This window comes from Scyliorhinus torazame, chromosome 4 (genome assembly GCF_047496885.1).
Source record: "Scyliorhinus torazame isolate Kashiwa2021f chromosome 4, sScyTor2.1, whole genome shotgun sequence".
Classification (NCBI taxonomy): Eukaryota; Metazoa; Chordata; class Chondrichthyes; order Carcharhiniformes; family Scyliorhinidae; genus Scyliorhinus; species Scyliorhinus torazame.
The window spans coordinates 166,544,336-166,568,670 of record NC_092710.1 but is presented as its reverse complement, the minus strand read 5'-3'; the positions used below and the strand labels follow the sequence as shown (position 1 = coordinate 166,568,670).

The following is a 24,335-nucleotide window of genomic DNA, read 5'->3' as shown; positions in this document are numbered from 1 at the left end:
AGGTTCTGGGAGGGAGGAGAACGCATGAGGCACAAGTGGGGAAAAGGATCGGATCCGGTTGAGTGCCTTATCAACCATCGGGGTGAGGTAAGAACCTTTGTTAAAAGGCAGACATGTCAGAAGCACCGTTTCAAATGTGGCATATTCAGATGCGAAGGTGGCGGAGAAACTGGGAGAATACGACGGGAGTCCTGACAAGAAGCAGGGTACAAGCAGCTGTAGTCAAGGTAGCTATGGGGGTCAGTGGGCTTGTAATGAATATTGGAGGTCAGCCTCTCACCAGAAATAGAGCAAAGGTCAAGGAGTGGAAGGGAAGTGTCAGAGATGGACCATGTGAGGGTGAGAAAGGGCGGACATTGGAAGCAAAATAGATCAATTTCTCCAGGTCCAGTGAAGTGTTGAAGCAGCACCGACATAATCATCAATGTAATGGAAAAAAAAAGTTATGGGACAGGCCTAAGTAGGACTGTAAGAGGAGTGTTCCACATAACCAACAAAAAAAGACAGGCATGACTGTGGGACATGTGGGTATCCATGATCACACCTTTAATTTGCAGGAAGTAAGACAAGTTAAAGAGAAATTGTTGAGCGATAGAACAAATTCACCCTGACGGAGAGAGTGATGGTGGTGGATCGGGATTGTTCAGGCCTCCACTTAAGGAAGCAGCGGAGAGCCCTTAGCCCGTCTGATGGAGCTGTAGAGGGACAGTACATCCATAGTGAAAAGGAGGTGATTCGGGCCAGGGAGCTTGAAATTGTTAATATGATGTAGGATCCAAGAGGATTGATGAATGTAGATGAGAAGAGACTGGACAAAAGTAGAGAAGATGGAGTCAAGATGGGAAGAAATGAGTTCTGTGGGAGAAGCAACATGCTGATTACCAGGGCAGCCCTGTTTGTGGATTTTGGGAATCAGGTCAAAAGAGTTGTGCGGGGTTGGGGGTACTATGAGGTTGGAAGCTATGGAGGGAAGATTTCCAGAGTTGATGAGGTCAGTGACAGACCTGGGGCGAAATTCTCCCCAAACGGCGCGATGTCCGCCAACTGGCGCCCAAAATGGCGCCAGACGGGCATCGCGCCGCCCCAAAGGTGCGGAATGCTCCGCATCTTTGGGGGCCGAGCCCCAACATTGAGGGGCTAGGCAGGCGCCGGAGGGATTTCCGCCCCGCCAGCTGGCGGAAACAGCCTTTGTTGCCCCGTCAGCTGGCGCGGAAATGACATGTCGGGGCGGCGCATGCGCGGGAGTGACAGCGGCCGCTGACAGTTTCCCGCGCATGTGCAGTGGGGAGAGTCTCTTCCGCCTCCGCCATGGTGGAGACCGTTGCGGAGGTGGAAGGGAAAGAGTGCCCCCACGGCACAGGCCCGCCCGCGGATCGGTGGGCCCCGATCGCGGGCCAGGCCACCGTGGGGGCACCCCCGGGGTCGGAGCCCGCCCACGCCGCCTTGTCCCGCCGGTAAATAGGTACTCTGATTTACGCCGGCGGGACAGGCAATTTATCGGCGGGACTTCGGCCCATCCGGGCCGGAGAATCCAGCGGGGGGGGCCCGCCAACCGGAGCGGCCCAATTCCCGCCCCCGCCGAATATCGGGTACCGGAGACTTCGGCAACCGGTGGGGGCGGGATTCACGGCGGCCAACGGCCATTCTCCGACCCACTGGGGGGTCGGAGAATGACGCCCCTGATGCTTGGTGGTGGGTCATGGTCCAGGAGGAAGTGTCTGACAGTTGATGATCAGCCTCTGTGAGGTAGAGGTCAGTACGCCAGACAACAATGGCAGCACCCTTGCCAGCACTTTTGATCCCACGGTCAAGGTTAGACTCAGGGGAACAGAGTGCAGCAGGATCTGAGGGAGACGGGCTGGAGTGGGTGAGAGGGGCAGAGAAATTGAGATGGCTGATGTCACACCGATCGTTCTCAATGAAAAGATCAAGAGCGGAGAGGAGGCCAATGAGTGGGGTCCAGGTAGAGGGAGAATATCGGAGACGGGTGAAAGGATCTGTTGAATGGGATGAGGACGCCTGTTAAAGCCAAGAAAAGCTAATTGACTTTGATACAAATAAGCCAGAGAAAGTGTACAACAGCACCTTACATTTATGCAATATCTTTAAAATAGTAAAACACAATACTTCATACAATGATAATGAATCACAAACACAATAACAACATCCAAGTACAAGAGGCATTGAAGAAAATGGCAGTCAAATGGATAACTAGGTCAATGCATCTGAGGAGTTTAGAACCTGATATTGTTTAGTCTGACGAGTAGGCTCAAGAGAGATTGAACCCAATAATGACTGGAATTCTCCAGCCATTGGAATTCTCTGTTCCCACCCTCAGCATACCTTGCCCGGGTGACTTTAATGGGAAATCTCATTGACAAGCAGTGGGAGTAGAGAATCCCACTGCCAGCGAACAGCACGCTGCTAAGAAACGCGCAGCTGAGGACCGGAGAATCCCGCCCAATATGTTGGAAATGGTCACAAACCCCATAACCAGGAGTCTGCACAAGCTTAAAAGGCTACTTTATATGAAGTGTGCGATGCATGCGTGGGATAGACTGTCCATGAAAGGAGTAGAGAAAGATAATGCTAAAGATACAAGGGAAAATGGCTGAAAATATAAACACTGGACAATTGAGTTAGATTTTGTTTCGCTCTGGAGATTTTTCTGCCTTGTAGTTGTTTGTTTTAATACTGTATTTGGTGTTCACCGACCATTTTGGAACCATGAGACCAATTACGTTACTGGGCTATGATGCAAAACACTGCCCAAAATTCTGAATTCACATTGAAACAAAGTATTTGAAACAACTTAATACAAGAACAATTTTTCTTTAAAAGAATACTTACTGACGCATCCAAGTGCATTGGATCTACATCAGCCAAACTGGCACCAACTTTGACTCGTTCCCTAAGGATTTCACTTGTTAAATCTTCTGTTCTAATGTTCATCGGAAGGCATCTGTTAGTAAATACATTGTCAAACTGTTTATAGTTTTTCTTAAAATGTTCTAAACCAACTTAGTTTCTTTATGGGTTCTTTCTGAATTTTACTTTATGCTGTTTGCTGATCAAGATGAGACAGACTGCTGCTGGGAATTTTGTTTTTATTTGTAAATGGATGCGAGCATCGCTGGCAAGGACAGCATTTACTGCCCATCTCCAAATTCCCTTAAGGAGTTTGTGAGCAGTCTTCCTGAACTGTTGCATTCCATGTGTCGGCTGAGAGAGGTAGAATTCGAACCCAGCAAATATGGCAGAATTGTGATAGATTTCCATGTCAGAATAGTGTGTATGACTTAATAGGAAAACGTGCAGGCAGTGGTGAGCACTTGCTGCCCTTGTCCTTGTAGGTGGTAGATTTTGAAGGTTTGCAAGGCACTGTCGAAGATTTCTAAAGGTATTGCAGTGCATCTTGTAGAGGGAACACATTTTAACTAAAATGGTGGTGAAGGGAATGAATGTTTTAAGGTGGTGAATGGGATGCCAATCAAGTGGGGTGCTTTGACTGTTGTTAGAGCTGCACTCAGCCTGATATTCCATCACACTCCTGGCTTGTGCCTTGTGGATTCAGAAAGGCTTTGGAAAATAAAGCAGTACTCACCAAAGAACTTAGTCACTGACCTACTTTTGTAACCACAATATAGGTGTGGTTGGGACAGTTCTGGCCAAAGGTGACCCCCCACCCCCCATGCTATGGTAGCAGGGTTTCAGCCATGACAAGCCTTTTTTTACATAAAGAGGTGACTAAATGCATTCTTATTAGAGATGGTCATTGCTTGGTACTTGTTTGATGTGAATATTACTTGCCACTTATCAGCCCAAGCCTGAATGTTGACTATGTGCGGAATTCTCCCAAAAAATGACTAAGTGGGAAAATCAATTGAATCGCATTGGCTGTTCCGGCACAATTCCTATCACAATTCACCCACACTTAATCATTTTTTTTGGAGCCAAGGATAAAACCCGGCACAAAGTGGAAATGTGGGACACGAAAACGCCAGCAAGCCTGCCTGCGTTGAATTTGATATTGGATCCAAAAATCCAGTGCAGTTGCAAGGATAAGAAAATGAAAGACCTTGTTACCTGGCTTTCAATCAAAGATTCCTTTATACTTATAGAAAAAATGCTAACACCTGGGGATTGTTGCTACACTAACTGAGGGAGGGGAGAGGGGCTGTTGGGAAGAGAACTGATTTTGAACACTGCATTTGAGCTGCAGCTACAGCTGGAGTCTGGTAGTCGCGGAGAGAAACACTTGGGGCTTGTGGCTTGATGCAAGCGCGCATACAGGAGTGCCGACGGCCACAGGGCACTTCCATCCTTCAGTGGTGTTACCTCGGAGTTTCGTTTTGAGTTGATGGTTTGTTAAATTCTTGTTTTTACAAGGGAACAGCTTTTCCCTATTCTCCCTACAGAATTGTTACCAGCCGCAAGCAGGATTGTTACCACGATACATGGGCCTCGACACACATTTTGAAAAACCCTACATTAAGATCTCTGCTGATATGCTTCACCTGTTTCTGGCTCGTGCCATGCTTTTAGATTTTCTTCTTTCAAAACGTTCTTCATCAGATGATGATGTGGTGTCACTGCTGTGGATTGCATGCTTCTTTCTCCTTTTAAAATAAAAAAGAATTAAAAACATCTAGATATCAAGTCGAAAATACATTTGTGGGGCAAGCTTGATGGACCAGATTCGTTTCTCGTCTGTCTTTTTTGTAAAAACAAAACATAACGGATGCTGGAAATCTGAAACAAAACTAGAAAATGCCTGAAAAACACAGCAGGTCAGGCAGCATCTATGGAGTAAGAAACAGAGTTAATATTTTTAGTCTGTAACCTCTTCTTCAGATTCCTTTCATTTATATTCATATGGTCCCTGAAAAAGCTCGCACTGATCTGCTATCTGTGCTGCCAAACACAAAATGGAGAAAAAATCCCCACAGAATTCTATAACCCACTTCAACTTACTTAATAACTTTAAATTGGTAGCTTCAATTGTTAAAAGTACAATTTATTTGATATTTTTGATTGATTTTACCTGATGTGAGTCCTCCTCGCAGGAGATCGGAGTGTATCAAATAGTGTGCTTTGTCTTTGTCTCCGATGAACAGGCTCTAAAAATGCAAATTAATTCCTACAGTTAAGGAACTGTTAGGTTAGGTACTTTGCCTCATAATGCTGATATCAGGCATATACTGATATCAGGCATACAAAATAGAAGAAATTTATGTGGTGCTATATATAACGAGTGCACTATTTTCTATTTTTGCTCACTATTTAAAAACATTATAAAAATATGCTTTTTTTTAAAAGCTCATTTTCTTGATTGTCATTTTAACTAGAAAATTTAATGAATTTACATCATTTTTCACGACTAGAAACAAACAACTCTTTTTTTTTTTAAATCAGTTTCAAAGTAATTTGATTAAAATCTGGTCAGTGTACAATGAAATTAGAGTATGTCAGATATGCAGGATGTTGAAAATAAACAACAATTAATGTAAAACTATGCCAGTGAGCGTTATTCGTATTTCACAAAACAAAAACAATTTTGCTACTTTTACCTATTGGAGGGGCTTGGTATCTTTGTACAGCCTTCCGTTGCCTCAGGTTGTATGGTCTGTCATTTTCTTCAGCCTCTTCAACTTCATCTCCATCCTCCTCCTCTTCCTGAGATTCTATTAAAACACATAGCAAGATCAACATCTATTTTGATTGTAACTGGGGTGGCATGGTGGTGCAGTGGTTAGCCCTGCTGCCTCACGGCGCTGAGGGCCCGAGTTCGATCCTGGCCACGGGTTACTGTCTGTGTGGAGTTTGCACATTCTCCCTGTGTTTGCGTGGGTTTCGCCCCCACAACCCAAAGATAGGAATTGGTTTTATAATTATTAGTTTTTAACCAAACAGTTGTTTCTTTAAATAAAAGGTGCATGCAAATTATCCCTTAAGTTACACAACAGGAAAGGATTCATGAAAGCTACTGCTTGAAGTTTTATTATTAATTATTTTCTGATGCTGCTTCAAATAATTTGACAGACTAAAAATTATTTTCTACTTTTCAGTGATAGATTTAGAGAGTAGCTTGTCATCTTCAAATCTGGATTTATGCGCTTTGAACACAGACTATCCTATGGTCAAAGAATACAAAGAACAAAGAAAAGTACAGCACAGGAACAGACCCTTCCGCCCTCCAAGCCCGTTCAGACCATGCTGCCCGACTAAACTACAATCTTCTACACTTCCTGGGTCCGTATCCCTCTATTCCCATCCTATTCATGTATTTGTCAAGATGCCCCTTAAATGTCACTATCGTCCCTGCTTCCACCACCTCCTCCGGTAGTGAGTTCCAGGCACCCACTACCCTCTGTGTAAATAACTTGCCTCGTACATCTACTCTAAACCTTGCCCCTCGCACCTTAAACCTATGCCCCCAAGTAATTGACCCCTCTACCCCGGGGAAAAGCCTCTGACTATCCACTCTGTCTATGCCCCTCATAATTTTGTAGACCTCTATCAGGTCGCCCCTCAACCTCTGTCGTTCCAGTGAGAACAAACCGAGTTTATTCAACCGCTCCTCATAGCTAATGCCCTCCAACCAGGCAACATTCTGGTAAATCTCTTCTGCACCCTCTCTAAAGCCTCCACATCCTTCTGGTAGTGTGGCGACCAGAATTGAACACTATACTCCAAGTGTGGCCTAAATAAGGTTCTATACAGCTGCAACATGACTTGCCAATTCTTATACTCAATGCCCCGGCCAATGAAGGCAAGCACGCCGTATGCCTTCTTGACTACCTTCTCCACCTGCGTTGCCCCTTTCAGTGACCTGTGGACCTGTGCTCCTAGATCTCTCTGACTTTCAATACTCTTGAGGGTTCTACCATTCACTGTATATTCCCTACTTGCATTAGACCTTCCAAAATGCATTACCTCACATTTGTCCGGATTAAACTCCATCTGCCGTCTCTCCGCCCAAGTCTCCAAACAATCTAAATCCTGCTGTATCCTCTGACAGTCCTCATCGCTATCTGCAATTCCACCAACCTTTGTGTCGTCTGCAAACTTACTAATCAGACCAGTTACATTTTCCTCCAAATCATTTATATATACTAAAAACAGCAAAGGTCCCAGCACTGATCCCTGCGGAACACCACTAGTCAAAGCCCTCCAATTAGAAAAGCATCCTTCCATTGCTACTCTCTGCCTTCTATGACCTAGACAGTTCTGTATCCACCTTGCCAGCTCACCCCTGATCCCGTGTGACTTCACCTTTTGTACTAGTCTACCATGAGGGACCTTGTCAAAGGCCTTTCTGAAGTCCATATAGACAACATCCACTGCCCTACCTGCATCAAGCATCTTTGTGACCTCCTCGAAAAACTCTATCAAGTTGGTGAGACACGACCTCCCCTTCACAAAACCATGCTGCCTCTTACTAATACGTCCATTTGCTTCCAATGGGAGTAGATCCTGTCTCAAAGAATTCTCTCCAGTAATTTCCCTACCACTGACGTAAGGCTCACCCGGCCTGTAGTTCCATAGATTATCCTTGCTACCCTTCTTAAACAGAGGAACAACATTGGCTATTCTCCAGTCCTCTGGGACATCACCTGAAGACAGTGAGGATCCAAGGATTTCTGTCAAGGCCTCAGCAATTTCCTCTCTAGCCTCCTTCAGTATTCTGGGGTAGATCCCATCAGGCCCTGGGGACTTATCTACCTTAATATTTTTCAAGACGCCCAACACCTCGTCTTTTTGGATCTCAATGTGACCCAGGCTATCTACACACCCTTCTCCAGACTCAACATCCACCATTTCCTTCTCTTTGGTGAATACTGATGCAAAGTATGCATTTAGTACCTCGCCCATTTCCTCTGGCTCCACACATAGAATCCCTTGCCTATCCTTCAGTGAGCCAACCCTTTCCCTGGCTCCCCTCTTGCTTTTTATGTATGTGTAAAAAGCCTTGGGATTTTCCTTAACCCTATTTGCCAATGACTTTTCGTGACCCCTTCTAGCCCTCCTGACTCCTTGTTTAAGTTCCTCCCTACTTTCTTTATATTCCACACAGGCTTCGTCTGTTCCCAGCCTTTTAGCCCTGACAAATGCCTCCTTTTTCTTTTTGACGAGGCCTACAATATCTCTCGTTATCCAAGGTTCCCGAAAATTGCCGTATTTATCCTTCTTCCTCACAGGACCATGCCGGTCCTGAATTCCTTTCAACTGACACTTGAAAGCCTCCCACATGTCAGATGTTTATTTACCCTCAAACATCTGCCCCCAATTCAGGTTCTTCAATTCCTGCCTAATATTGTTATAATTAGCCTTCCCCCAATTTAGCACATTCACCCTAGGACCACTCTTATCCTTGCCCACCAGCACTTTAAAACTTACTGAATTGTGGTCACTGTTCCCGAAATGCTCCCCTACTGAAACTTCTACCACCTGACCTGGCTCATTCCCCAATACCAGATCCAGTACAGCCCCTTCCCTAGTTGGACTGTCTACATATTGTTTTAAGAAGCCCTCCTGGATGCTCCTTACAAACTCTGCCCCGTCTAAGCCCCTGGCACTAAGTGAGTCCCAGCCAATATTGGGGAAGTTGAAGTCTCCCATCACCACAACCCTGTTGTTTTTACTCTTTTCCAAAATCTGTCTAACTCTCTGCTCCTCTATCTCCCGCTGGCTGTTGGGAGGCCTGTAGTAAACCCCCAACATTGTGACTGCACCCTTCTTATTCCTGATCTCTACCCATATAGCCTCACTGCCCTCGGAGGTGTCCTCCTGTAGTACAGCTGTGATATTCGCGAATACAAAAAGTGTTTAGAATTAAATATGTCATATACTGGTGTCTATCCCCTTCTTGATTTAAAAAATGGATTTAAATAAATTGATTTAAAATAATGGAAATGAAAAACTGTAGCTGGACTATTGTGCTTTCTAATGTATTAAATACTCTTAAGAATTTAAGTGGCAGAAACTGCAATGAAGTCTCATACAATGGACTTTATTGGTTATAGGGAGTGCAGAAGGTTCCGTTTGTGCTGGGCTGCTGAAAGCAACTTTTTAATTAATCAAACAATTCTGCTGAGATGATTTCTATGCACAATAAATTGATGCAGTATAGAGACCTGACCAGGACATTACACAGATCAATCACAACTTCATTTGACACATTCTACTGCTTTGGATATATATTTAGCATTTAATTAACCAACTTAAGTTCTGAACTGACTGTCCATGTTGAGCACCAAAGTCTATTATATCTTTTGTCTCAGCTTCATGCTTGGCTTTTTCAACACTCCATACACTCTACATGCATGTCCCTATTTTTTTTTAAACCTAAATTGGCTGTATAAAATTTAATCTACAATTGTTCCAATCGTTGTGCACAATGCATTGTAATTTCTAAGCAGCCTTCTCCAATTTCACTGATTCGTCTCGATTATCTGCTGCAAATCTGGCCTCATCACACATTACATGGTGAGCGAGTAAGTGGTGAGTTAACTCATGTGTGTTTTGTGACGACTCTTCAGCATAATGCCATCAGCGCATTACCAGCACCATGTTACTTACTTAAGTTCTTCTGAAAGAGTATGGTTGATTGAGAGCAGTGATTTGTTTTTCGCAATATATGAACAGAAAAAGGCTTCACCTTTCGGGGTCGGGCCAAGGACTCGAGATTGGGACACCATTATGTCTCGCTGCACTGAGGAGTTCCGGCGAGCAGAACTCCTCAATGCAGAAAATGGGGCTAAGTGTGGCATCAACGGAGAGTTTCCCGCTGAGGGCCCCGATCTACCCAGATGGGTGTTAGATAGCGGGGTGTTTCTTGGTGTTCCGAGCGCCGGGAAACACCCAACTAATCTTGCACGCTACATGACCCTGTCCCCATATGGGTAGATTGCACCCAATAATTAATGATGCCAAGGGAGGGTTAGGCCAAAATATGTAGAACATAAAAGTTACAGAATTTCAAAAAGTCTATTCAATAAGTCAGATCATAAAACAGAACTTTACCACATTTAACGTAACAAATAGTAAAGAAAGTAGCATATAGGTGGGAACTTTCAGATGTGTATGCTACCTTCCACAAGTAAAGAATGTTTCTGCAGCATTTTTTGGAAAATTTTAGTAATTAACTTGCACATATTTGGAGCACAGATATAAGCAACCAAATAAAGGTGAAAACCAAGGGAAGCATTAAGTTTTGATGGAGCTTGTACCCTATCTGTACACTATCACTTGCGAAAGCCACATTCATGAGTGACATTTACACTAACTTAAGATGTATTATTATCCCATTCCAGACAAACGGCATAGAACTGTTCACAGCACCATGATCTAGTAACAAATGTACCATGGGAACATATATTCCAAATATTGTGCCACAAACAAGTAGATAGAAGCCGATGATATATTTGAGCACAGAATGCTTTTGCTTCAATATGGTCAAATACAGGTTTGATGTCCACACTCCATTCCAGATCTCAGCAGCATCATTTGAATGTGAATTTAAGAGGAGGAGCAATTTCATTTTTCCTACTGGAAAATCAGTGCATCATATCCTCTAGCCACTTTTAAACACCTGAATTAAATCTCACTAGGGCACAAAATAGGAGAGAGAATGGAGTAATGTTCCCAATAGTGAAAATAAATTCCTTCTGCTCATCACGGAGGATTGAGATGACAGGTACAACAAATTAAACAAAGAAAACTTCAGTCAAATAAAATATATATACTGTACCTTCACTTCCTTCTTCTTCCTCCTCTTCCTCTCCTTCACTAGCTTCTTCAACATGGATCGGCATTCCATACATGTTTCTTCTTAAAGGTTTCCTTTTCCTCTTCACACGGGAATACATATCCATATTTTCCTATGATTAAGATATGGATATCTTTTCAAATTACAATCTTACAAAAGAACATACAACGGAACTGTTTACATGTTAAAATGTTCACTATTATTTAAAGTACTTTAGAATTCAAATACCAGGGTTAAGTGGAAATACTTATTTGTTGGGATAAACGGGTATGGTTATTAAATAGTTTGTTTTAACCTAAATTAAGGTTAAATAAAGGGAGTTCTTACTCATGAGTTCTCGCCAGCACTCCCAGATCAACCTCAGAAGAACCAGTGTGATGCAAGTCCATACTCCCAAAATCTACAGCATTGTGGGAAAGATCCTTACTGACCAATAGTACAAGCTTATGAATTGGGGAATTTTAAAAGTTTGAGGCTCCAGGTCATATTTAAGGTCAAACAACACAAGTAAATGGTTTAAGAAAAGGACATATTAAATTAATACATGAAACGAAAGGTCAACTACTTATGAGATATATGACTTTTTTCAGAATGAAACAAGGCCAATGACAGGAATTTTCTTTTAATCTTTCCATGGTATTGCAGCTTTTGAGCACACGTGACCACATATCACAACAAAATAATGTCGGAGTATCAGCAAGCAGAAAATTAGACTTCAATTAAAGATGTTAAAACAGATCAACAGCTAAATAATCAAACAATGTTACTTTTATTTAATCTTAGAAATCTTCAGTCCTTTTTGAAAACAGCTACTCTGCAGCGCCTTGAAAATCCAAACATGAAAATTGAAGGCATTCAAACGTTTCTCTAAACTAATACTTTTAAATCTTCTTACTGAAAACAAATCTAACCTGTGAAAACTGCTTATAATTATATAGATTGGGGGGGCGGGGAGTGCAAGGAGAAGAGGTAGTTAGGGAGACAACGGGGCTTTTCTCTGATAATTATGGTGAGAGCTGAAGGTTAGAGAATAGAACATTCCTGCCTGTGTACCGGAACAGGTGCTGGAATGTGGTGACTAGGGGCTTTTCACAGTAACTTCATTGCAATGTTAATGTAAGCCTACATGTGACAATAAAGATTATTATTATAAATATATTGACACCATTCTATTTGCAATTCTAAAGTCAAATCTGTTCTCCCCTGTAGCACATGATCAACATTATTTTAATTAATTTACAGGATGTGGGTGTCGCTGGCTAAGCTAGCATTTATTGCTCATTCTTAATTGCCCTTCACAAAGTGATGCCTTCTTGAACCACTGCAGTCCAAGGTGTAGGTACATCCACTGTGCTTTTAGGGAGGGGATTTGACCCAGCGACTGTGAAGGAACAACGATATATTTCCAAGCCAGGATGGGGAGTTACTTGGAGGGAATCCTCCAGGTGGTGCTGTTCCCATGTGTCTGCTGTTCTTGTCCTTCCAGGTGGTAGTGATTGTGGGTTTGGATGGTGCAGCCTAAGGAACCTTGGTGAGCTCCTGCAGAGCATCTTGTAGATGATACACACGGCTGCTACAGTTTGTTGGTGGTGGAAGGATTGGGGGCACGATTCTCCAGAAAGATTTTTAAGTGTGGAAGTGAGCAGGAACTACCGCGAGCTTCGCGGTGCTCGGCCTGGCGAGGCCAGCAACGCTATTCGATGTTACTTGGTCCACTTAACGAGGCCCCACGGGCTTCACACCACAAGTGAAGGCTCGCCAGCCGATTCGCCAGGACAGTGCTGGCTGCCCCCCAAACAAGGACCAGCAGCATTTAAACAGCACTTGCCAACCGCACTCAGCTCGCAGCCATGGTGCCGTGACGACTGGCCCCACAAATCGGGGATGCAGACTTGGGAAGGCTCCTAGATGTGACGGAAGCCAGGAAGGATGTCCTGTTCCCCTCCCTCCATGAGGGTCCCGAAGGGTAAGCCAAAGGGCAGCTACTGCCGCCTGGGGTGACAGCAGTGAGCTCCGCCAGCATGACTAGGAGGACTGGCCTCCAGTGCCGCAAGAAGATCAAAGGGGAAGCACGTGTGAGTTGACCCCCCCACCCGCCCAACCCTCCATCTGCCTCCCTAACCCATCCTCCACACCCCCCTCCCTTCATCCCAACCCTCCCAGCACTGTGACCCACACATTTGGCAAGCAATGTCCTCTCTGTGCTCCACATGAGATGCTCTCCCACAATTGCCGGGAGAGGGCCCAGACTGGAGGAAGGCGTGTTGGACATAAGAAACCTCACGATATTCCAGAAACGGGCCCTGGAGGTGACAGGGGCGCACGCCGTAGAGGTAAGGATCCATCAGGCTCCACACAGATGAGCTGTCACAAGTGAGTTGCCAATGCCATACAGACTGACCTATCACTCTAACTGACCACGGGTTCATTCTCCTGTAGGTCCTCCAGCCAACGGCGCCGGCGCATCCGGAGTGGTCCCCTTCCCTGCCCACCAAGGGACCACCTCGGAGGAGAGCACCGAGGATGCCACAGTCAATGCGTTATAATTGTCATCCCCACCCTCCACCAGCGCAGCAACACGCAACTCAGTGGGAAACGATAGTGGACAAGCTTCTGGTGCACAATCTGGTGAGTCCCACAGTTGCTGATGTACATTAGATGGAGGCAGGATCCCCCAGGTGAGACAGCAGTCGGATGGCTGCTGGATCCCAGGATCCAGCCGGGTCCCAGTCAGATGCTGAGCCTCTGGAACAGGTTTACTCAGAGCTGATGCAGCAACAGGGCCATTCAGAGGGAGATGTCAGCGACACTCCAGCAGGTCCATAGCCGATTGGAGGACTCCCAGAGGCTACGGGTGCAGAAGATGTCACCGGCAAAGCTTTGCCCCCAAGCCCCGGGAAGGGTGGCGACTTCAGTGGAGAGCCTGATGCACATTGTCGGCAAGGTAGCCAAGGTATGGCGCATTCAGTAACAGCCATGGCTGAGGGCCTCGGCAGAATGTTTGACTCATTGGGTGACGTGACTCAGTACAAGGATGACCTTGATGAGGTGCGGCGGGACGCGTCCCGCCCTCAGACGGGAATGGCTGAGGGGCTGAGGAGCTTGTCCCAGTCGCAGGTGGGCATTGCTGAGTCACTGCAGAGCATGTTCCAGTCACTGAGGACTATTGCCGAGGGTGTTGACACCATGGTCCAAACATTGGGGAGCCACCAGGGCTGACAGAGCCACATGACGCAGGGGCAACTGGGGCTCGACGAGCCACCCCACTGTTCCAAGGTGAACCCCAGGGCTCAATGCGCACCGACCAAGAGGAGGGGGCGTGGGTGGCATCGCGGACCCATCCTATGGACTGGCGACAGTGGCCCCAGAGTTCCACCCATGATAAGGTCGCGTCTCGCAGCCAGCACCCGAAACAGGGTAGCACGGCTGTGCACATGCCGCAGACAAGTGCGCCGGGGCACTCCGGCCCCAGAGCACACCCGCCAAGGGCACAGAAGGCCAAGGGATGTGGAAAACAGCTGGCTGCCTCCAACTCTGATATGCATCCTGGGGATACACCTAGACATAGTGGCAGAGCAAGGAAGGCCATGCACGTCGAGGATCAGAGGGCACTGGGGGGGTGGAGTGTGCGCTGGGGGGAGGGAGGGTGGGATAGTGGGGTGGCACCATCGGGATAGTGGGGCACTGGTGTCCACTTGGAAAAGGAACATTAAAATACCCTCAACACAACCAGTATGACACCTCTGGTTCTTTGTTCCGTGATGCTGGCAGACCACTAATTCCATGCACCCCCCACCCAACACGCCTGCCCACGCACACCCGGCCACGGACATGTGCCCAGGGCTGGGGCCATCCTCTGGATGATCGAACGTTGGTTGTTGCTTCTGTAATGCTGCTTCCCGTAGTGTTCACGCAGTGTCCATGCATCAAGGTGTGATTGGGATGGTAAGCCATGAGCACCACATGCTACATGGTCCACCCACCCACATGGATCCACTTGCGATGCGTGAAGTGCTCAACTTAACTACGATTGTCAATTCCCTATTAGCAATAGCCTTCAGCCACAAGGCCAAAAGCCTCCACGGTCAGTGGGAATTATCGGTGGTTGGTGACGCAGACAGGCAGGGGCTAGGGTTGCCCCAGATATGGAAACACATGGTACAGAGGCTGGCATGGCAGACCCACGCTTATCTGCTCACCGTGTCCCCCCCGCCACCCTCACCCCCATGACGGCCCACCCCCAACCGGGGCTGCACCCCGCCGAGCAGAGGGGGTAGCATGCCCAGTGTCCCCAGGCTCATTGCCTGTGAACGAAGATGGCCGCTCACTTAGAACATAACAGCGCAGTACAGGCCTTTCGGCACTCGATGTTGCGCCGACCTGTGAAACCACTTCTTCGGCTTCCCACAGCAGCCCATCTGCCATTTATCAAAAGGACTCCTAATCAGCGCCAGCCTGACCACTTACTGGGAAGGCCGCTGAATCACAGGAGGTTGTTAGATATGGGGTGGCGGGCAGCACGGTGGCACAGTAGTTAGCACTGGGACTGCGGCGCTGAGGACCCTGGGTCACTGTCCGTGTGGAGTTTGCACATTCTCCCCATGCCTGCTGGGTTTCACCCCCACAACCCAAAAGATGTGCAGGTTAGGTGGATTGGCCACGCTAAATTGCCCCTTAATTGGAAAAAAAAATTGTGTACTCTAAATTCATGAAAAAAGATATGGGGTGGCTCCCGTTAATTGTATGGAAATGGGCTTAAGTGGTGATAATTGGTTTCTCACCACACTACGGCAAGATCCCAATTTCGCCTACAGGAGCGGACCGGTTGCATCGCAAACGGTTTGGTGCCCTGCGCAGTTCTCATTTTCTGCCTCTCCCGCTATTCACCGGCCTTGTCTCGCTCGAGCGAGAGCGCAATTGGGCTAGAGAATCGAGCCCTGAATGTTTGTGAAATAGCTTGCAGTCAAGTGAGCTGCTTTAAGCTTCTTGACCATTGTTGGAGTTGTATTCATCCAGGCAAGTGAAGAATATTGCATTAAACTCTTGACTTGTGCCAAGTAGGTGATGGGCAGACTTTGGCGGGGTCAGGAGATGAGTTACTAAATGCAAGATTCCTAGCCTTTGACCTGCTCTAATAGTTATAGTATTTATATGGCTAGTCAAGTTTCTGGTCAATGTAGCCTACAGGATACCGATAGTGGTGGAATCACCGGTGGTAATGACATTGAACGTCAAGGGCAATTGTTGTTAGAGATGGTCATTGCTTGGCATTTGTGTGCCGCAAATTTTACTTGCCACTTGTCAGCCAAAGCCTGGATAATATCCTGGTCTTGCTATATTTGTCATGAACTGCTTCAGTATCGGAGGAGTCGCGAATGGTGCTGAACATTGTGCAGTCAAAAGATCCTCATTTCTCACCTTATGTTAGAAGGATGGTCATTGATGAGCAGCTGAAGATGGTTGGGCCTAGGACACCACCCTAACGAACTCCTGCAGTGAAGTCCTAGAGCAGTGACGATTGACCTCCAACGCCACAATCATCTTCCTTTGTGCCAGGTATGACTCCATCCAGCAGAGGGTTTCCACCCTGATTGCAATTGACTCCAGTTTTGCTGTGCTCCTTGATGCCTTGCTCAGCCAAATGCTGCGAGATGTCATGGGCTGTCATTCTCACCTCACATTTGGCATTCAGCTCTTTTGTTCAGGTTTGAACCAAAGCTGTAATGACATCAGGAGCTGAGTGACACTGGCAGAACCCAAACTGAGCATCCATGAGCAGATTATTGCTAAGCAAATGCCACTTGACAGCATTGCTGATGACCTCTTTCATCACTTTCATCTCTTTCATCAGTGAAAGTAAAATAGACTGATGGGACGGTAATTGGTCGTGGCCTATTTTTCTTGTGTTAAGGACATACCTGGGCAATTTTCCACATTGCCGGGTGAATGTCAGTGTTTTAGCTGTACTGGAACAGCTTGGCTAAAGTTGTGGCAAGTTCTGGAGCAAGTCTTCAGCACTATTGCCGGAATATTTTCAGGGCCCACTTCTTGATATTACGTGGAGTGAATTGAACTGGAGGAGGCAGAGATGGATCACCTACTCAGTATTTATGGCTGAAGATTTTTGCAACTGCTTCAGCCTTATATTTTGCGCTGATGCCAGGCTCCTCCATCTTTGAGGATGAGGATATTTGTGGAGCCTCCTCCTCCCAGTGAGTTGTTATTGTCCACCACCATTCAGAGCTGGACTGCAGAGCTTAGATCTGATCTGTTGGTTGTGGAATTGCTTAGCTGTCTATTACTTGCTGCATATGCTGTTTGGCACGCAAGTCCTGTGTTGTAGCTTCAGTAGGGTTGATCCCATAGCTTGATGGCAATGGTAGAGTGAGGGATACGCCAGGCCACGACATTACAAACTGTGGTGGAGTACAATTCTGCTGCTGCAGATGGCCCACAGCACCTCATGGATGCCCAGTCTTGAGTTGCTAGACCTATTTGATGTCTAGCCCATTTAGCACGGTGGTAGTGCCATACAACACGATGGAGGGTGTGTCCTCAATGTGAAGACAGGACTTTGTCTCGTCAAGGAATGCGCGATGGTGATGCATCAGTGGTAGGCAGGTTAGAGGATGTGGTCAATTACATTTTTCCCTCTTGTTAGTTCCCACATCACCTGCTGTAGTTCCAGTCTAGCAGCTCTGTCCTTTAGGATCTGGCCAGCTCGGTCGGTGTTGATACTACCAAGCCACTCTTAGTGATGGACATTGAAGTCCATTGAGGAATTTTTCAGGCTGGTGCTTGACTAGTCTGAGAGACAATTTTGGCACAAGACCCCACATGTTAGCAAGAAGGACTTTGCAGTGTCGACGGGGCAACTTCTTCCCTTCTCATTTCTGCTGCCTAGGTCGATTAATACAACTGAGTGGCTTGCTAGACCATTTTAATGGGCACTTACGAGTCAACTGTAATCCTTGTGTTCCTGGTGGAAATCAGCTAACTCTGTAGCAACAAAGGATCAACCTCTCATTCCTGTTTTACATGACTTCATATCACATCAATATGTACATTTAACCACTGAAGGATGAGGAGAAATACTGAAAAAACATTTTGAATATGTTCAATGATAATATTGTAGCTTGTCATCAAACCAGTAATGTGATACTCAATCAGAGCTGGAGTAAACAATTGCGTTGAAAATGCATGAAGTAGCAATACTGAACCAAGAAGAAAGCAGACATAACAAAATGTTTTAGAACATCATCAGTTGTTTAATAAATGGTGTGCAATTAATTTGCAAATTGCACAATTATTTTCAAAGAAAACTTTTCCAATACTCGTCAAAAACAAAGGTTCCCAAATGGTAAATCTACTTCAAGACCTGGAACCCTTAAATTGATCTTCAAGTTTGAGTAAAGTCAGATACATAGAAATTAGACATATTATAGTTCATTAGCTGAATGTAGATTAGTTAAATGTGGCTGGGGTGGTTTTAGTGAAGAAAAGAAAAGCGGTAGCTGTCAACAGTTCCAGGTAAGTTCCCATCACCCTTGCTACCCACCATCTTTAAAAACCATCTTTCAGCCAGTCAAGTACCTTGATGTAAACGCTCGAGTATGGTTGCAACATAATAATAATAATAATAATAATAATAATAATAATCGCTTATTGTCACAAGTAGGCTTCAATGAAGTTGAATGAAATGAAATGAAAATCGCTTATTGTCACGAGTAGACTTCAATGAAGTTACTGTGAAAAGCTCCTAGTCGCCACATTCCGCCGCCTGTTCGGGAGGCTGGTACTTGACTTACTTGCAAGATAAACAAGGAGCCCTGTAATTAATTTCAGCAGCCTGCAGAATCCATCCAAGTTAGATGACTAAACCAGTTCTGAGACACCCAAAAGCATAGCAACAGACTTTTCATTTAAAAGTAAATACTGCAGATGCTTGAAATCGGAAATAAATACAGAAAATGCTGGATGAACTCAGATAGCCTGGCAGCATCTGTGGAGAGAAACAGAGTTAATGTTTCGAGTCCAAACCTGTTTTGTAGACGGATCATATGGACTCAATACTTTAACTGTGTTTCACTCTCCACAGATGTTACCAAACCTGCTGAGTTTATCCAGCACTTTCTGTTTTGATTACTTTTCAATTATTTGCTTATTCTGTTTAAATAGGATTGGTAGAAAATCTCAGGCACAGGTATTGGAAACTGGAGACAGGGCTGGAAGGATCATAACGAAAGCGAATAGCAATGAAACCTGTAAATTTGGTGTTAGTAGTTCATAGTGGGAAGTAGTTACCAATGGAATTAGCTGGTTGTTTTAACTCAAAAACAGTGCAAAACAGTTTACAGAAACTGCAGGTCAGTGGCAGTATGCAGACAATCAGCTGTAAGTAGCTACTTGATTAAGTGGTAAACGGTGAGAGCTAGAAACCATACTTGTAACCTATGTGACTCTCAAAATCTTTGAGAGGGAAATTAGGCAGGAGCTATCCAGCACAGATATAAAGGGGATGAACACATTGCAACTGAAATAGCAGATAATAATGTGGAAGCCATCAGTATTAAATAAAAGCTTCAGCCTAAGCTTTTGATCTGGTCCATGTGGCCGAGTGAAACCTACTACAGAGGACAATGCAAGCAACTGGAAATAAGTTTTAACATTCAATTATTTTGGGAAATACTTAATGCTACATCAGTCAAACAAAAATTGTAGGACAGTACAATCATAAAAAAATTATACAATACAAATAATGCTGAACTGCCAGAGTACTTTTTTGAAACTGGACTATGCAGGAAAATGCATTCACACTCTAAAAATTCAAAAATGCAGTTCTTTAGGATTAACTTTTCCCAAGATATCACCTCACAACTGCATAAATATCGCTCTTGTAAAAGAAAAATCAAAAAAAAACATGTTCTATTTATTATACATTCTATATATACCTACAGTACTGCCCCAATTATTGCACAAAATGGAGATCAATGCTTAAAGCAGATAATGGAGAACAATTGAGAATATTTTAAGTATTTTCCTCCAGACCAAAAAACTCCTTAAATTTAAATGTAATTTCTCCTTCACTTCATCAGAACTGCATACAACACGCAGAGCTACTGATGTGAGTTAAGTATATTACATTTGAAGTCACCTCCTGTGATGTACATTTCACGTCATCATGAAGAACCAAGTCCTAAAATACCATGTTGCATAGGGAAAGGTTATTAACTTTTTGAAGGATAGCAATTGTTTATTAAGGCATCTTCCGTGGCATGATTGTGTCACTAGACAAGTAATAGACTTTGTAGCCCTGGCCCGATTCAAAGTTGTTGTTTCCATCAATTGACTGGTGCAAGGGTCCCGGTCAACAACGCTCAGGATAATGCTCAAGGGTCATGACTTCAAATCCCACCACGGCAGCTGGTGGAATTTAAAGTCAATAAATAAATAAACCTGGAATATAAAGGTGGGCTTACAAGTATCATTAATTGTGACAAAAACCCACCTGGTTCACTAATGTCCTTTTTGGGAAGGATATCTGCCACCCTTATCTGGTCTGGTCTAGATTTGATGCCAGGTCCAGAGCAATGTGCTTGACTCTTAACTGCCCTCTGAAATGGCCTAGCAAGTCTCGCAGTTGAAGTGCAATTCAGGATGGGATTTGCAGTATCGCCCTGATACCATGAAATAAAGAAAAAAATCCTTGCAAAGTGGAGAATTTATAGATTTAATTCTCCAATTTGCATTTACTATCTGCTTTAAGTATTCAAAACCTACACTAACCTGGCAATAACTTTAAAATTGCATTTGTGAGTTTTAGCGAAGAGCTACATCTTCAGTATTATGTGCCTGCTGACATATCAAAAAGAAAAGATACGACTTCCGGTTGCGGCGATGCGGAGCTAAGCCGCACATTTCGGCAGCTCCTGCGATGACGGACTTTTGGGCTCTCCAGAGGAGCCCCAACGGAACTTTTTTGATTGATCCCGTGTGGGAATCTGTAGTAAGGTCCCCCCTTACGTTATATGGCCGAGATTAGCGGTGGAGCGGTGAGAAAAGAGGCTCTGGAGCAGCGGCAAAAACGAGGGGGAAAAAGCAAGACGGCGGAGGGCGGAGATCGAGCAGCATGGGGGCCGGACCAGCAGGAGTTCCTTAAGCGCTGTGTGGAGGAGACCCAGAAGGCCCAGGCGGTGGAGCTTCGTGAGGAGAGAGATAAAACGAATGATAACGAGGACGAGATCCTGGGCCTGGTGGTAGAAATGAAGGCGCACGAGGCGGTGCACAGGAGGTGGGCCGAGAGAATCGAGGTCCTGGAGAACAGGTAGAGGAGGAAGAATCTCCGGATTCTGGGTCTCCCCGAAGGAGTGGAGGGAGCTGATGCCAGGGCGTATGTGAGTACGATGCTCCATTCGCTGATGGGTGCGGAGGCCTCTCCGACCCCCCTGGAGCTGGAAGGGGCTCCTGGCGGGTCCTGGCGAGGAGACCCAAAGCTGATGAGCCGCCAAGGGCGATAGTGGCAAGGTTCCATCGCTTCGCGGACAAAGAAAGTGTGCTGAGATGGGCCAAGAAGGTGCGGAGCAGTAGATGGGAGAATGCGGTGATCCGAGTTTACCAGGATTGGAGCGCGGAGGTGGCAAGGAGGAGAGCTGGCTTCAACTGGGCCAAGGCGGTGCTGCATAAAAAAAGAGTCAGGTTCGGCATGCTGCAGCCTGCGTGACTGTGGGTCACTTATCTGGACCGACACCATTATTTTGAAACGCCAGAAGAGGCTTGGACCTTTATTCAGATGGAAAAACTGGACTCGGAACTGAGGGGATGTGGTTGTGGGGGAAGATGTTGGTTGTATATGGGGTTGTAAATATGGGTAAAGAATACTTCATGGGTGGGATGATGGATGGGGATGTGGCTAGAGTTCTGGTTAAAATTCCTTTTTTCTTTTCTGTAGACGAGATGATGGGGAATGTGGGCGTCGGTGCTGGAGGGAGGTGAGACTCGGGGATGAGGGAACTGGGATAATGGCCGCAACAGGAGCTGCGCCACAGGGGGCGGGACTGGTTCAGGAAAGCGCAGGCTTTTTCCCGCGCCAAAGGGGGGGGGATGGAGGAAGGTAAGGAGGAGGAGAGACTCCCACACGGGGGAGATCAACGGGAAGGCGGGGGAAGCCGGGGTCAGCATAAGTCAGCTGACTCACGGAAGTAATATGGGGGGAGCAAAAGAGCTAGATGTGGATCTAGCGGAGGGGGGGGGGGGGGGACATTAGGGTTGCTGCTGCACTGTCCGAGGGGGAACTGAAAATGGAAGAGGTGGTCGGGGCGGGGGTTCCCCGCCTGGGGGACTGGAAGGTGCGGGAGGCGCGAGCACGGGACTGGCCTAAGGGTGGGGGTGGGGGGGTAAGCCCCCCCAAGGCGGTGGTCAGGGGAGAGTTAATCTCCATCAGGGCTCATAGGGTGAAGAGAGAGGGCAGGGAAAGGGAGAGGCTAGTGGGGGAGATTTTAAGGGTGGACAGGAGCTATATGGAGGCTCCTGATGAGGGACTACTCAGGGAGAGACGAAGTCTCCAGACGAAGTACGACCTGTTGACCACAGGGAAGGCAGAGGCACAGTGGAGGAAGGCACAGGGGGCGATATATGAATATGGGGAGAAGGCGAGTCAGATGCTGGCACATCAGCTCCGTAAGAGGATGGCAGCGAGGGAAATAGGCGGAGTCAAGGATGGCAGGGGAACTACGGTGCGGAGTGCGGGGAAAGTGAATGAGGCTTTTAAGGCCTTTTACGAGGAGCTGTAGGTCCCAGCCCCCAGGGGGAAAAGAGGGTGCGGCGATTTTTGGACCAATTGAGGTTCCCAAGGGTGGAGGAGCAGGTGGCTGGTTTGGGGGTGTCAATTGGGGTGGAGGAGCTGGTTAAATGGGGAGCATGCAGGCAGGGAAGGCCCCGGGGCCGGATGGGTTCCCGGTGGAGTTTTACAGGAAGTATGTAGACCTGTAAGCCCCGTGCTGGTAAGGACCTTCAATGAAGCAAGGGAGGGGGGGGCCCTGCCCCCGACAATGTCGGAGGCGACGATCTCTTTGATCTTGAAGCGGGATAAGGACCCACTGCAATGTGGGTCGTATAGACCGATCTCGCTCCTTAACGTCGATGCTAAGTTGCTGGCAAAAATGTTGGCTACGAGGATTGAGGACTGTGTCCCGGGGGTGATTCACGAGGACCAGACGGGATTCGTAAAGGGTAGGCAGTTAAATACTAATGTGCGAAGGCTCCTAAATGTGATAATGATGCCATCGGTGGAGGGAGAAGCGGAGATATTGGCAGCCATGGACGCCAATGGAGAAGGCCTTTGACCGGGTAGAGTGGGAGTATCTCTGGGAAGTGTTGAGGAGGTTTGGGTTCGGGGGAGGGTTCATTAGATGGGTTAAGCTCCTGTATAGAGCCCCGGTGGCGAGTGTGGTCACGAACCGGCGGAGGTCGGAGTATTTCCGGCTGTATCGAGGGGCGAGGCAGGGGTGCCCCCTGTCCCCTCTGCTGTTTGCATTAGCAATTGAACCTTTGGCCATGGCGTTAAGGGAGTCGGGGAAATGGAAAGGGGTGGTTCGAGGGGGAGAGGAACATCGAGTGTCGCTGTACGCAGACGACCTGTTGCTGTATGTGGCGGATCCAGTGGAGGGGATGGTTGAGGTCATGCAGATCCTAAGGGAGTTTGGAGACTTTTCGGGCTATAAGCTCAATGTGGGAAAGAGTGAGCTCTTTGTGATACATCCGGGGGACCAGGGAAGAGGGATAGACGACCTACCGTTGAGGAGGGTGGAAAGGAGCTTTCGATACTTAGGGATTCAGGTAGCCAGGAGCTGGGGGGCACTGCACAAACTTAATTTGACGCGGCTGGTGGAACAGATGGAGGAGGATTTTAAAAGGTGGGACATGTTGCCACTCTTGCTGGCGGGCAGGGTACAGTCCTTCTGCACTGTAAATTCTATGATTCTATGAAAATAGTGGTCCTCCCGAGGTTTCTTTTTGAATTCCAATGCCTCCCAATTGTGATTACTAAGGCCTTCTTTAAGAGGGTAAGCAGGAGCATTATGGGATTTGTGTGGGCGAGCAAGACCCCGAGGGTAAGGAGGGGGTTCCTGGAGCGTAGCAGAGATAGAGGAGGGTTGGCGTTGCCAAATTTGGGTGGTTACTACTGGGCAGCCAACGTGGCGATGATCCGTAAGTGGGTGATGGAGGGAGAGGGGGCGGCGTGGAATAGGTTGGCGATGGCGTATTGCAAAGGAAAGAGCCTGGGGGCGCTGGTGACGGCGCCGCTGCCGTTCTCTCCGACAAGGTACACCACGAGCCCAGTGGTGGCGGCAACGCTAAAGATCTGGGGCAGTGGAGACGGCACAGGGGTGCAACGGGAGCCTCGGTGTGGTCCCCGATCAGAGACAACCATCGGTTTGTCCCAGGAAGGATGGACGGGGGGTTTCAGAGCTGGCATCGGGCAGGGATTAGAAGAATGGGGGACCTGTTCATTGACGGGACGTTTGCGAGCTTAGGGGCGCTGGAGGAGAAGTTTGGGCTACCCCCG

At 46.8% G+C, this 24,335-nt stretch overlaps 1 protein-coding gene across 2 annotated transcripts in view; it reads right to left on the bottom strand.

Moving 5' to 3' along the window:
- Nucleotides 1-24,335, bottom strand: part of atad2b (ATPase family AAA domain containing 2B) — a 219,309-nt gene that overhangs the window by 136,922 nt on the left and 58,052 nt on the right. For both annotated transcript variants that reach the window (XM_072498861.1, XM_072498860.1), the window contains exons 6-10: nt 10,754-10,883; nt 5,571-5,684; nt 5,045-5,120; nt 4,518-4,619; nt 2,851-2,962 (exon numbers count right to left, since the gene is read on the bottom strand). In XM_072498861.1, the coding sequence (XP_072354962.1) occupies nt 2,851-2,962; nt 4,518-4,619; nt 5,045-5,120; nt 5,571-5,684; nt 10,754-10,883 (534 nt within the window). The remainder of the gene's footprint in view (nt 1-2,850; nt 2,963-4,517; nt 4,620-5,044; nt 5,121-5,570; nt 5,685-10,753; nt 10,884-24,335) is intronic.